General features: G+C 47.4%; 1 protein-coding gene across 1 annotated transcript in view; it reads left to right on the forward strand.

The window, feature by feature from the left end:
- Positions 1-13,600, forward strand: part of LOC115156483 (protein APCDD1) — a 21,434-nt gene extending 7,834 nt beyond the window's left edge. The window contains exons 6-7 of the mRNA XM_029703904.1: positions 11,183-11,504; positions 11,678-13,600. Coding sequence (XP_029559764.1) covers positions 11,183-11,504; positions 11,678-12,138 — 783 coding nt within the window. The 3' untranslated portion in view covers positions 12,139-13,600. The remainder of the gene's footprint in view (positions 1-11,182; positions 11,505-11,677) is intronic.
- Positions 13,601-13,842: the final 242 nt, after the last annotated feature.

Below are 13,842 nucleotides of genomic sequence, written 5' to 3' on the forward strand. Positions count from 1 at the left end.
ATACCATGACATACTGACGCCATGACATACTAATACCATGACATACTAATACCATGACATACTGATACCATGACATATTGATACCATGACATACTGATACCATGACATACTGACGCCATGACATACTAATACCATGACATACTAATACCATGACATACTGATACCATGACATACTGATACCATGACATATTGATACCATGACATACCGATACCATGACATACCGATACCATGACATACTAATACCATGACATACTGATACCATGACATACTGATACTATGACATACTGATACCATGACATACTGACGCCATGACATACATGATACCATGACATACTAATACCATGACATACTGATACCATGACATACTGATACCATGACATACTGATACTGATACTATGACATACTGATACCATGACATACTGATACCATGACATATTGATACCATGACATACTGATACCATGACATACCGATACCATGACATACCGATACCATGACATACTAATACCATGACATACTGATACTATGACATACTGATACCATGACATACTGATACCATGACATACTGATACCATGACATATTGATACCATGACATACTGATACCATGACATACTGATACTGATACCATGACATACTGATACTATGACATACTGATACCATGACATACTGATACTATGACATACCGATAACATGACATACCGATACCATGACATACTGATACCCTGACATACTGATACCATGACATACTGATACCATGACATACTGACGCCATGACATACTAATACCATGACATACTAATACCATGACATACTGATACCATGACATATTGATACCATGACATACTGATACCATGACATACTGATACCATGACATACTGACGCCATGACATACTAATACCATGACATACTAATACCATGACATACTGATACCATGACATACTGATACCATGACATATTGATACCATGACATACCGATACCATGACATACCGATACCATGACATACTAATACCATGACATACTGATACCATGACATACTGATACTATGACATACTGATACCATGACATACTGACGCCATGACATACATGATACCATGACATACTAATACCATGACATACTGATACCATGACATACTGATAACATGACATACTGATACCATGACATACTGATAACATGACATACTGATACCATGACATACTGATACCATGACATACTGATACTATGACATACTGATACCATGACATACTGATAACATGACATACTGATACCATGACATACTGATACCATGACATACTGATACTATGACATACTGATACTATGACATACTGATACCCTGTACAGTTTTTTTCCCATTTCTTTTAACATCAAGGCCTAAGTCATTTTAATTCCTGATCACGGTCTTTATGAGGATGTGATTTTAACTGTTTATAGTTGGTACAGCAGTTGTCCTGCTTCATATACCCTTATAGTGATGCTGTGAAACCAACCACTTCACATAGATTACCCTGAGATCCTCTGGCCTGTCTAAACAAACATTACATCTGTACCACGCTGACCACGCTGACCACGGATTGGTAATGCAAACAGCGACTGGGCACCCTATGGGTCCTGGTCTAAAGTAGTGCACTATATAGGGAATAGGGTGTCATTTGGGACACAGAGAGTGGTTAGGGTGAGGAGCCCTGTGGTGTTCTAACGACCAGTGCTGCAGAGTGAAGCTCCTCAGGGCCGGAGAGAAGAGAAACGGTGGGGTGGGGGGAGAACATGAAACCTGGTTACGTTCCAAATGGCACCCTATTCCCTACATAGTGCACTACTTTTGGCTAAAAACCCTATGGGCCTTGGTGAAAAGAAGTACCCTATATGGGGAATTAGGGTTTCATTTGGAATGTGAAACCTGCTGCACACCTTCCATCTCTGGTAGTGATCAAACATGTGACATTCCTAGAATTTGGAATCATGCAGCCTTATGAATAATTCCCGGAAAGAACATCCCGGCTCTGATGTCATGCATACCTGCTACATCAGAAGAACTCTTGTCCGTCTCTTTCCACCCGTGTATGTTTCTCCCTGTCTGTATATCTCTCTCTCTCTGTCCCCCTGTCTCTCTTGTTCTGTGTCTCTCTCTGTCCCCCTGTCTCTCTGTCTGTATCTCTCTCTCTCTCTGTCCCCCTGTCTCCCTGTCTGTATCTCTCTCTCTCTGTCCCCCTGTCTCTCTTGTTCTGTGTCTCTCTCTGTCCCCCTGTCTCTCTGTCTGTATCTCTCTCTCTCTGTCCCCCTGTCTCTCTGTCTGTATATATCTCTCTCTCTCTGTCCCCCTGTCTCTCTGTCTGTATCTCTCTCTCTCTCTGTCCCCCTGTCTCTCTGTCTGTATCTCTCTCTCTCTGTCCCCCTGTCTCTCTGTCTGTATATCTCTCTGTCCCCCTGTCTCTCTGTCTGTATATCTCTCTCTCTCTCTGTCCCCCTGTCTCTCTGTCTGTATATCTCTGTCCCCCTGTCTCTCTTGTTCTGTGTCTCTCACTGTCCCCCTGTCTCTCTGTCTGTATCTCTCTCTCTCTCTGTCCCCCTGTCTCTCTGTCTGTATATCTCTCTGTCCCCCTGTCTCTCTGTCTGTATATATCTCTCTCTCTCTGTCCCCCTGTCTCTCTGTCTGTATATCTCTGTCCCCCTGTCTCTCTTGTTCTGTGTCTCTCTCTGTACCCCTGTCTCTCTGTCTGTATCTGTCTCTCTCTCTGTCCCCCTGTCTCTCTTGTTCTGTGTGTCTCTCTCTCTTTTGACCCGTGCAATAGGTCCAGTATATCTTATCTTCCATAATCAAAGCACACTAGCATCATTTGCATATTTCCATAAGCTCTAATCAAATACAGGCAGCTTGGGGTCATCAAAAAACATTTCCCTTGTTCAATAGTTTGCCAGTTATTCAGGAATTCAATTCCGAAATGATCTGAAATAAAGTCTTAGAACACGAGAGTACATCCACACCTGCTGTATCCAGTAGCCAAGTGATAAGTCAGTGAAAAGTTTCTGAATGATCAACATAGGATAGTTAGTGGATAGTATGTAGCATGATTAAAAAAACACCTTATGGAACAGCGAGGGCTGTGAAGCAACACAAACATTGGCACAGACACATGCATACACACACACACACACACACACACACACACACACGCACGCACACGATAACATGCGCACTATACATACACATGGATTTAGTACTGTAGATATGTGGTAGTGGTGGAGTAGGGGCCTGAGGGCACACAGTGTGTTGTGAAATCTATGAATGTATTGTAATGTTTTAAAATTGTATAAACTGCCTTAATTTTGCTGGACCCCAGGAAGAGTAGCTGCTGCCTTGGCAGGAACTAATGGGGATCCATAATAAACCCCAGGAAGAGTAGCTGCTGCCTTGGCAGGAACTAATGGGGATCCATAATAAACCCCAGGAAGAGTAGCTGCTGCCTTGGCAGGAACTAATGGGGATCCATAATAAACCCCAGGAAGAGTAGCTGCTGCCTTGGCAGGAACTAATGGGGATCCATAATAAACCCCAGGAAGAGTAGCCGCTGCCTTGACAGGAACTAATGGGGATCCATAATAAACCCCAGGAAGAGTAGCCGCTTCCTTGGCAGGAACTAATGGGGATCTATAATAAACCCCAGGAAGAGTAGCCGCTGCCTTGGCAGGAACTAATGGGGGATCCATAATAAACCCCAGGAAGAGTAGCCGCTGCCTTGGCAGGAACTAATGGGGATCCATAATAAACCCCAGGAAGAGTAGCCGCTGCCTTGGCAGGAACTAATGGGGATCCATAATAAACCCCAGGAAGAGTAGCCGCTGCCTTGGCAGGAACTAATGGGGATCCATAATAAACCCCAGGAAGAGTAGCCGCTGCCTTGGCAGGAACTAATGGGGATCTATAATAAACCCCAGGAAGAGTAGCCGCTGCCTTGGCAGGAACTAATGGGGATCCATAATAAACCCCAGGAAGAGTAGCCGCTGCCTTGGCAGGAACTAATGGGGATCCATAATAAACCCCAGGAAGAGTAGCTGCTGCCTTGGCAGGAACTAATGGGGATCCATGATAAACCCCAGGAAGAGTAGCCGCTGCCTTGGCAGGAACTAATGGGGATCCATAATAAACCCCAGGAAGAGTAGCTGCTGCCTTGGCAGGAATTAATGGGGATCCATAATAAGCCCCAGGAAGAGTAGCCGCTGCCTTGGCAGGAACTAATGGGGATCCATAATAAACCCCAGGAAGAGTAGCCGCTGCCTTGGCAGGAACTAATGGGGATCCATAATAAACCCCAGGAAGAGTAGCCGCTGCCTTGGCAGGAACTAATGGGGATCCATAATAAACCCCAGGAAGAGTAGCCGCTGCCTTGGCAGGAACTAATGGGGATCCATAATAAACCCCAGGAAGAGTAGCCGCTGCCTTGGCAGGAACTAATGGGGATCCATAATAAAAACAAATACAAACATACGATAGCTAGTGGATAGTATCTAGAGGTGAACCAGCTGTACACATGCAGACTTTCCTTCTCTCTTTGTACACTGAGGATGATAGTATGTTGAAGTGAAACCAGGATCTCTTAGCTGCCACAAGACTTCGTTAGCCAGCTGAGCTGAAGCCCAGATACTATATTGGACGTGAAATAGCTTTAGACGTGCCCTCAGCTCAGTCCCACCAGTTAACTTACAATCATCAGCTCACTAGCCAGCCCATCCAGTGATGTCATAATAGTTTCTTCTTCGGGATGTTTTATTGCCATGGCGACTATCCGATCCATCAATGTTCAGTGGGTAATAGTTGGGGCTGGTAACAGTCCAGAGGCCTGTTAGTCTGTGGTTACTGTGTGGATCTCAGTGACGCAATAAGAGCGAGGCAGCAGACAGTTTATACTCATTTTATTTATTTTCCATCATTCTCTACTTTCTCAATGCTGTCCAGATAAAGTTATGAGTATGAAGGCTTTGCTGCTTTTATTTTTGTTCCATATGTGGAGTTGTGGCGCTCAATATTGTTTGAACTACATTAAACACCATAGTGTACAGGAGTGTTTCCAAACACCCTGGTCCTCCATTACCCCCAACACCCTGGTCCTCCATTACCCCCCAACACCCTGGTCCCCCATTACCCCCCAACACCGTGGTCCTCTGTTACCCCCAACACCCTGGTCCTCCATTACCCCCAACACCCTGGTCCTCCATTACCCCCAACACCCTGGTCCTCCGTTACCCCAACACACTGGTCCTCCATTACCCCCAACACCCTGGTCCTCCGTTACACCAACACACTGGTCCTCCATTACCCCCCAACACCCTGGTCCTCCAGTACCCCCCAACACCCTGGTCCTCCGTTATCCCCAACACCCTGGTCCTCCATTACCCCCAACACCCTGGTCCTCCATTACCCCCAACACCCTGGTCCCCCAACACCCTGGTCCTCCATTACCCCCCAACACCCTGGTCCTCCATTACCCCCTAACACCCTGGTCCTCCATTACCCCCTAACACCCTGGTCCTCCATTACCCCCAACACCCTGGTCCTCCATTACCCCCAACACCCTGGTCCTCCATTACCCCCTAACACCCTGGTCCTCCATTACCCCCCAACACCCTGGTCCTCTATTACCCCCCAACACCCTGGTCCTCCATTACCCCCCAACACCCTGGTCCTCTATTACCCCCCAACACCCTGGTACTCCATTACCCCCCAACACCCTGGTACTCCATTACCCCCTAACACCTTGGTCCTCCATTACCCCCCAACACCCTGGTCCTCCATTACCCCCCAACACCCTGGTCCTCCATTACCCCCCAACACCCTGGTCCTCCATTACCCCCCAACACCCTGGTCCTCCATTACCCCCAACACCCTGGTCTTCCATTACCCCAACACCCTGGTTCTCCAATACCCCCCAACACCCTAGTCCTCCATTACCCCCAACACCCTGGTCCTCCATTACCCCCCAGGACCAGGGTGTTGTGGGACCAGGGTGTTGGGGGTAATGGAGGACCAGGGTGTTGGGGGGTAATGGAGGACCAGGGTGTTGGGGCGTAATGGAGGACCAGGGTGTTGGGGTAATGGAGGACCAGGGTGTTGTGGGACCAGGGTGTTGGGGGTAATGGAGGACCAGGGTGTTGGGGTAATGGAGTACCAGGGTGTTGGGCTAATGGAGGACCAGGGTGTTGGGGGTAATGGAGGACCAGGGTGTTGGGGGTAATGGAGAACCAGGGTGTTGGGGGTAATGGAGAACCAGGGTGTTGGGGGGTAATGGAAGACCAGGGTGTTGGGGGGGTATTGGAGGACCAGGGTGCTGGGGGGGTAATGGAGGACCAGGGTGTTGGGGGGGTAATGGAGGACCAGGGTGTTGGGGGGTAATGGAGGACCAGGGTGTTGGGGGGGTTAACGGAGGACCAGGGTGTTGGGGGGGTAATGGAGGACCAGGGTGTTGGGGGGTAATGGAGGACCAGGGTGTTGGGGGGTAATGGAGGACCAGGGTGTTGCGGGGTAATGGAGGACCAGGGTGTTGGGGGTAATGGAGGACCAGGGTGTTGGGGGTAATGGAGGACCAGGGTGTTGGGGGGTAACGGAGGACCAGGGTGTTGGGGGGTAATGGAGGACCAGGGTGTTGGGGGTAATGGAGGACCAGGGTGTTGGGGGGTAATGGAGGACCAGGGTGTTGGGGGGTAATGGAGGACCAGGGTGTTGGGGGTAATGGAGGACCAGGGTGTTGGGGGTAATGGAGGACCAGGGTTGGGAAACAGTCCTGTACTGTACTACAATGGGATATGAATGTCATGAATTGTTTACATATGTGTTATTCCAATTGAACAGAAGTACTCAGTAATAGCATGTTGAAGACAAATAGTAACTTTTAGGAGAAACCATATTAACTTACAAACAGAAGTTCAACTTAAACAGATGAGGGGATAGTACTATTCCTGTGAAGTTAGTTACTGTATGTATTATGTTTATTTGGCAGAGACAATGTACAACAAGCAGGGGACATGGGGTTGATGTATCAATAACGAAGGCATGGGGTTGGCCCAGGCCCCAGGATGAGGAGTTGTGTTTTAGGACAGTTAGCAGGTCTGTCTGTGTTTTATGGGTTGGAGGGTTCTGTTTGGGAGAGAGGGAGAGAGGGAGGCTGTTGGCTGAATGGGAGAGAGGGAAGCTCTCTCTCTCTCTCTCCTCTGTCTGTAACCCCTCTCTCTTAAATGGTAATTGTGCTGTACTGGATACATGTTCTCTTAAACCTCACACTATCATAATGCTGATTTACAGAAACATTTAAGACAGCTCCTAAATTGTAATACTAAAACAGAAATTCTGTTCCCTAACCCTGAAGCGTTTCCCTAACCCTGAAGGGTTTCCCTAACCCTGAAGGGTGTCCCTAACCCTAACCCTGAAGGGTGTCCCTAACCCTAACCCTGAAGGGTTTCCCTAACCCTGAAGGGTTTCCCTAACCCTAACCCTGAAGGGTGTCCCTAACCCTAACCCTGAAGGGTGTCCCTAACCCTAACCCTGAAGCGTTTCCCTAACCCTGAAGGGTGTCCCTAACCCTAACCCTGAAGGGTGTCCCTAACCCTGAAGGGTTTCCCTAACCCTGACCCTGAAGGGTGTCCCTAACCCTGAAGGGTTTCCCTAAGCCTGAAGGGTTTCCCTAACCCTGAAGGGTGACCCTAACCCTAACCCTGAAGGGTTTCCCTAACCCTGAAGGGTGTCCCTAACCCTGGAGGGTTTCCCTAACCCTGAAGGGTGTCCCTAACCCTGAAGGGTTTCCCTAACCCTGAAGGGTTTCCCTAACCCTGAAGGGTGTCCCTAACCCTAACCCTGAAGGGTGTCCCTAACCCTGAAGGGTCTGAAGGGTGTCCCTAACCCTGAAGGGTTTCCCTAACCCTGAAGGGTGTCCCTAACCCTGAAGGGTTTCCCTAACCCTGAAGGGTTTCCCTAACCCTGAAGGGTGTCCCTAACCCTCACCCTGAAGGGTGTCCCTAACCCTCACCCTGAAGGGTGTCCCTAACCCTAACCCTGAAGGGTGTCCCTAACCCTAACCCTGAAGTGTGTCCCTAACCCTAACCCTGAAGGGTTTCCCTAACCCTAACCCTGAAGGGTGTCCCTAACCCTGAAGGGTGTCCCTAACCCTAACCCTGAAGGGTGTCCCTAACACTAACCCTGAAGGGTGTCCCTAACCCTAACCCTGAAGGGTGTCCCTAATCCTAACCCTGAAGGGTGTCCCTAACCCTGAAGGGTGTCCCTAACCCTAACCCTGAAGGGTGTCCCTAAACCTAACCCTGAAGGGTTTCCCTAACCCTAACCCTGAAGGGTTTCCTTAACCCTGAAGGGTGTCCCTAACACTAACCCTGAAGGGTTTCCCTAACCCTAACCCTGAAGGGTGTCCCTAACCCTAACCCTGAAGGGTGTCCCTAACCCTGAAGGGTGTCCCTAACCCTGAAGGGTTTCCCTAACCCTGAAGGGTGTCCCTAACCCTAACCCTGAAGGGTGTCCCTAACCCTGAAGGGTGTCCCTAACCCTAACCCTGAAGGGTGTCCCTAACCCTAACCCTGAAGGGTTTCCTCTACAGAATAGAAATATCATAAATAACAGAATGTGAATCTAATCTACACTGTTAGGCCGCGGTTCGATGTCCCCTTTTTCGACTACGCATCACAATGTTCCGTGTCAGCGGAGGCTGCATTCCCGGGAAACGCTGCATTGCGGCTCAAATCGGCAAAATTACCTTTTAAATGTCAAGCGAGCTATAGCGTGGATCTTCCATGGTACAAATTTATTCTAGGCTTAATCCATAAGGCTCAATAAATCTAATGTGTTCAGCTGTCTGGTCAACAGATTACAGAACTGAAGAGAATGTGTGTCGCTTTAGGGACTTGGCTAAGCGAACGAGACATGGCATGTAATAAAGATTGATAGAGGGTCTTGTATACCTTCGACAATACCTTTATGAATCTGAAGCCTAATGAAACTAAGTCCCTTTATAGCTTTTCTCAGTATGAGGAGCATAAACCCAGCTGGAGGACTGGGCTCTATTTCTGCAGTAAAACCAGCTGGAGGACTGTATTTCTGCAGTAAACCCAGCTGGAGGACTGGGCTGTATTTCTGCAGTAAAACCAGCTGGAGGACTGGGCTGTGTTTCTACAGTAAAACCCAGCTGGAGGACTGGGCTGTATTTCTGCATTAAACCCAGCTGGAGGACTGGGCTGTATTTCTGCAGTAAAACCCAGCTGGAGGACTGTATTTCTGCATTAAACCCAGCTGGAGGACTGGGCTGTATTTCTGCAGTAAACCCAGCTGGAGGACTGCATTTCTGCATTAAACCCAGCTGGAGGACTGGGCTGTATTTCTGCAGTAAACCCAGCTGGAGGACTGGGCTGTGTTTCTGCAGTATAACCCAGCTGGAGGACTGGGCTGTATTTCTGCAGTAAATCCAGCTGGAGGATTGGGCTGTATTTCTGCAGTAAAACCCAGCTGGAGGATTGGGCTGTATTTCTGCAGTAAATCCAGCTGGAGGACTGGGCTGTATTTCTGCAGTATAACCCAGCTGGAGGGCTGTATTTCTGCATTAAACCCAGCTGGAGGACTGGGCTGTGTTTCTGCAGTAAACCCAGCTGGAGGATTGGGCTGTATTTCTGCAGTAAAACCCAGCTGGAGGACTGGGCTGTATTTCTGCAGTAAACCCAGCTGGAAGACTGGGCTGTATTTCTGCAGTAAATCCAGCTGGAGGACTAGGCTGTATTTCTGCAGTATAACCCAGCTGGAGGGCTGTATTTCTGCATTAAACCCAGCTGGAGGACTGGGCTGTGTTTCTGCAGTAAACCCAGCTGGAGGATTGGGCTGTATTTCTGCAGTAAACCCAGCTGGAGAACTGGGCTGTATTTCTGCAGTATAACCCAGCTGGAGGGCTGTATTTCTGCATTAAACCCAGCTGGAGGACTGGGCTGTATTTCTGCAGTAGACCCTGCTGGAGGATTGGGCTGTATTTCTGCAGTATAACCCAGCTGGAGGACTGGGCTGTATTTCTGCAGTAAATCCAGCTGGAGGACTGGGCTGTATTTCTACAGTAAAACCCAGCTGGAGGATTGGGCTGTATTTCTGCATTAAACCCAGCTGGAGGACTGGGCTGTATTTCTGCAGTAAAACCCAGCTGGAGGACTGGGCTGTATTTCTGCAGTAAAACCCAGCTGGAGGACTGGGCTGTGTTTCTGCAGTAAAACCAGCTGGAGGACTGGGCTGTATTTCTGCAGTATAACCCAGCTGGAGGGCTGTATTTCTGCATTAAACCCAGCTAGAGGATTGGGCTGTATTTCTGCAGTATAACCCAGCTGGAGGACTGGGCTGTGTTTCTGCATTAAAACCAGCTGGAGGACTGGGCTGTATTTCTGCAGTATAACCAAGCTGGAGGACTGTATTTCTGCAGTATAACCCAGCTGGAGGACTGGGCTGTATTTCTGCAGTATAACCCAGCTGGAGGACTGGGCTGTATTTCTGCAGTAGTTTTTTCCTTCTGTCCGTCCGTCCATGTCTGTTTCAGTAAATTATGTGATAACCCTGAGAAAACACTGCAACTTTGCTTGGATTCCGTAACGGATTGATTCTTTCTGAAGAAAATAAGTTTTCCTGTATATCCCAAAGTACAGCAACAGTCGTTAAAGTACAGTACTTAAACGATTATATTGGTATTTGACATTACAGTAATGTACATAATAGATGTGCTCGACATGTCTAGTAATCCCGTCTAATAGAGAGAATACAATAGATAGAGAATATAACTAACTCATTGATCATGCTTGATGTTCCTACAGAGACATTTAACGACAAGACAAAAACGCAACAAATCATATTAAGTGATTTTTAAAATCTGTAGTTGTTTTTGGATTACCTGAAGAACACCATTTCCTGCACGTTGTCTTTAAAAAATATATATATATTTTTTAAAAACTTCTGTAAGTTTGCATACATTCCATTCCAGATTGACATTTGAAATGATTCATTTGCAGTGTTAAAGGGACATTACACCCTACCATCTAAGTTTGTCAGATGTTTTCATACCTTAATAAACGTAGTCTTCCACATGTGAGCTGAAACGATCTCTGTTCTTTCAAACCCTGAATATGGACCCCCCGTTCCCTAAATCTAATGAATCTTCTCTCCTCCTCCAGAACCATGACCACGGCTGCATTGCCTGTCGTATCATCTACATTTCGGATGAGTTCCATCCTCCCATCCTGGCGCCGCGGGCGGACATGACAGTGGGTCTGTACGGCCAATGGGTGAGCCAGCGCTGTGAGGTCCGCCCTGAGGTGCTCTTCCTGACCCGTCACTTCATCTTCCATGACAACAACCAGACCTGGGAGGGCCACTACTACCACTACTCTGACCCCATCTGCAAACACCCCTCCTTCAGTATCTACGCTAGAGGGAGGTACAGCCGAGGGACGCACTCAACCCGAGTTATGGGAGGCACGGAGTTCGTCTTCAAAGGTAAAGGTCAAAGGTTGATTTTCAACGCTGTTGAGATTTGAATTGTGAACTGTGAGGTTGAGATGAACAAAAGGGAGGGTTTACAAATCTGTGTATTTCAGATTAAATTGATCATTGATCTGGATCACTCTCTCTCCCTCTCTTATCCTCTGCACCCCTCCTTCCCTCTTCAGTGAACCACATGCGTGTGATGCCCATGGACCTGGCCACCACGTCTCTCCTCAACGTGTTCAAAGGTAACGAGTGTGGCATCCATGGTTCCTGGGAGGTCGGAGTTGAACAGGACGTCACCTTGACCAATGGCTGCGTGGCGTTGGGGATCCGCTTGCCCCACACAGAGTACGAGCTGTTCCGGATGGAACAGGACGCCCACGGACGCCTACTCCTCTACAACGGACAGAGACCCTCAGACGGATCCAGCCCCGACCGGCCGGATAAACGAGCGACCTCGTACCAGATGCCCCTGGTCCAGTGTTCAGCTAGCAGCCAGAGGTCAGAGGTCGTGGGAGGGGAAGACGAGGACCGACCCCTGAGGCTGAGTAATGGTGGAACCAGAATGACGTGGAACCAGAACCGGAGGGATGTTGTTGTGGTTCTGACCACGCTGGTTCTGTTGTTCCGGTGTTACGGCTAGGAACTGACAGTCTGGTTTTTCATAGTTAAAGAACAGAGCTACTGGTTTTTGTACATAAAGACACTGACTGTGTGTAGGACTGTGGACCGTGAGAGAGGACTCTAAATCTGACTCTACTTCAGCGTCTACCCTGAGGGAAAGGAGACTGCTCGTTGCCTTTGACGCACTTGAACTTTTGAAATATCTTTTTGGCTCTTTAAACGCGATGGAAGCGTTTACAAGACAAGGTGGAGAGAGAGTGGAGAGAGAGAGTGGAGAGAGGAGAGAGAGTGGAGAGAGAGTGGAGAGAGAGTGGAGAGAGGAAAGCGAGTGGAGAGAGAGTGGAGAGAGAGTGGAGAGAGGAGAGAGAGTGGAGAGAGGAGAGAGAGTGGAGAGAGTGGAGACTAGTTCCTTTGATGCCTCTGTTGCTTTGAACTCCACTCCGTTATTACCAGAGGTAACACCGCTGCATCACAATAACTGCACTTTAGAGTGGAAATGGAGAACTAGAGAAGTCTTTGGCTATAGAACTAGAAGTCTTTGGCTATAGAACTAGAAGTCTTTGGCTATAGAACTCCAGAAGTCTTTGGCTATAGAACTCCAGAAGTCTTTGGCTATAGAACTCTAGAAGTCTTTGGCTATAGAACTCTAGAAGTCTTTGGTTATAGAACTCCAGAAGTCTTTGGCTATAGAACTCCAGAAGTCTTTGGCTATAGAACTCTAGAAGTCTTTGGCTATAGAACTCTAGAAGTCTTTGGCTATAGTACTCTAGAAGTCTTTGGCTATAGAACTCTAGAAGTCTTTGGTTATAGAACTCTAGAAGTCTTTGGCTATAGTACTCTAGAAGTCTTTGGCTATAGAACTCTAGAAGTCTTTGGTTATAGAACTCTAGAAGTCTGTGGCTATAGAACTAGAGAAGTCTTAGGTTATAGAACTCTAGAAGTCTTAGGTTATAGAACTAGAGAAGTGTATCTATGGCTGCATCCACAAATACAGGAGATTGTTTTTATACACCGTACCTTAACAAAATAGCAAGTGTCTTCTTGGTATTACAAGTAGATGAAATAAGATGCATTATTTTCTACAATGAAATGTAAAGATGGCAAAGAACGTGTTTGGGGTGGACAAATGCTAAAGAATCTGATTCAGGGTTTAAACGGGAAATACATCATCAGTACAATAGGACTACTGATAATGACATAACCTACAGAGACTTCCATGACTAATATGATACCACAACAACAAAAAATGTTAATGGCACTTTTGTCTAAATCTTCCCCATAACTAAAAACACCAAACACTTTATTGTACAGGTCAGGAGTTGCGGCACATTTAAGAAATCCGCCCGTGATCTTCTTTGACGTTAACAGAGATATCCGCTACGATCTAACCTGAGAACCATCTCATACGCAATGGATGAAGATGCCCTAAAACGATCTGTATAACTGGCTGTATGTATGACAATTAAAGATTTGATACTGTACACTGGTTATTATGGACTCTTTATTTCGTAAAGACAAACAGCACTAATTGCAAACATGTTATGGGGGAGGGGATGAGGTGAAGGGAGATACCTAGTCAACTGAATGCATTCAACTGAAATGTGTCTTCCACATTTAACCCAACCCCTCTGAATCAGAGAGGTGCTGGGGGGGGGGCTGCTTCAAATCAACGTCATCAGTGCCTGGGGAGCAGTTGTTGCTGAGGGTTAATAACTGCCTTGCT

Source organism: Salmo trutta, chromosome 21, assembly GCF_901001165.1.
Source record: "Salmo trutta chromosome 21, fSalTru1.1, whole genome shotgun sequence".
In the NCBI taxonomy this organism is placed as follows: Eukaryota; Metazoa; Chordata; class Actinopteri; order Salmoniformes; family Salmonidae; genus Salmo; species Salmo trutta.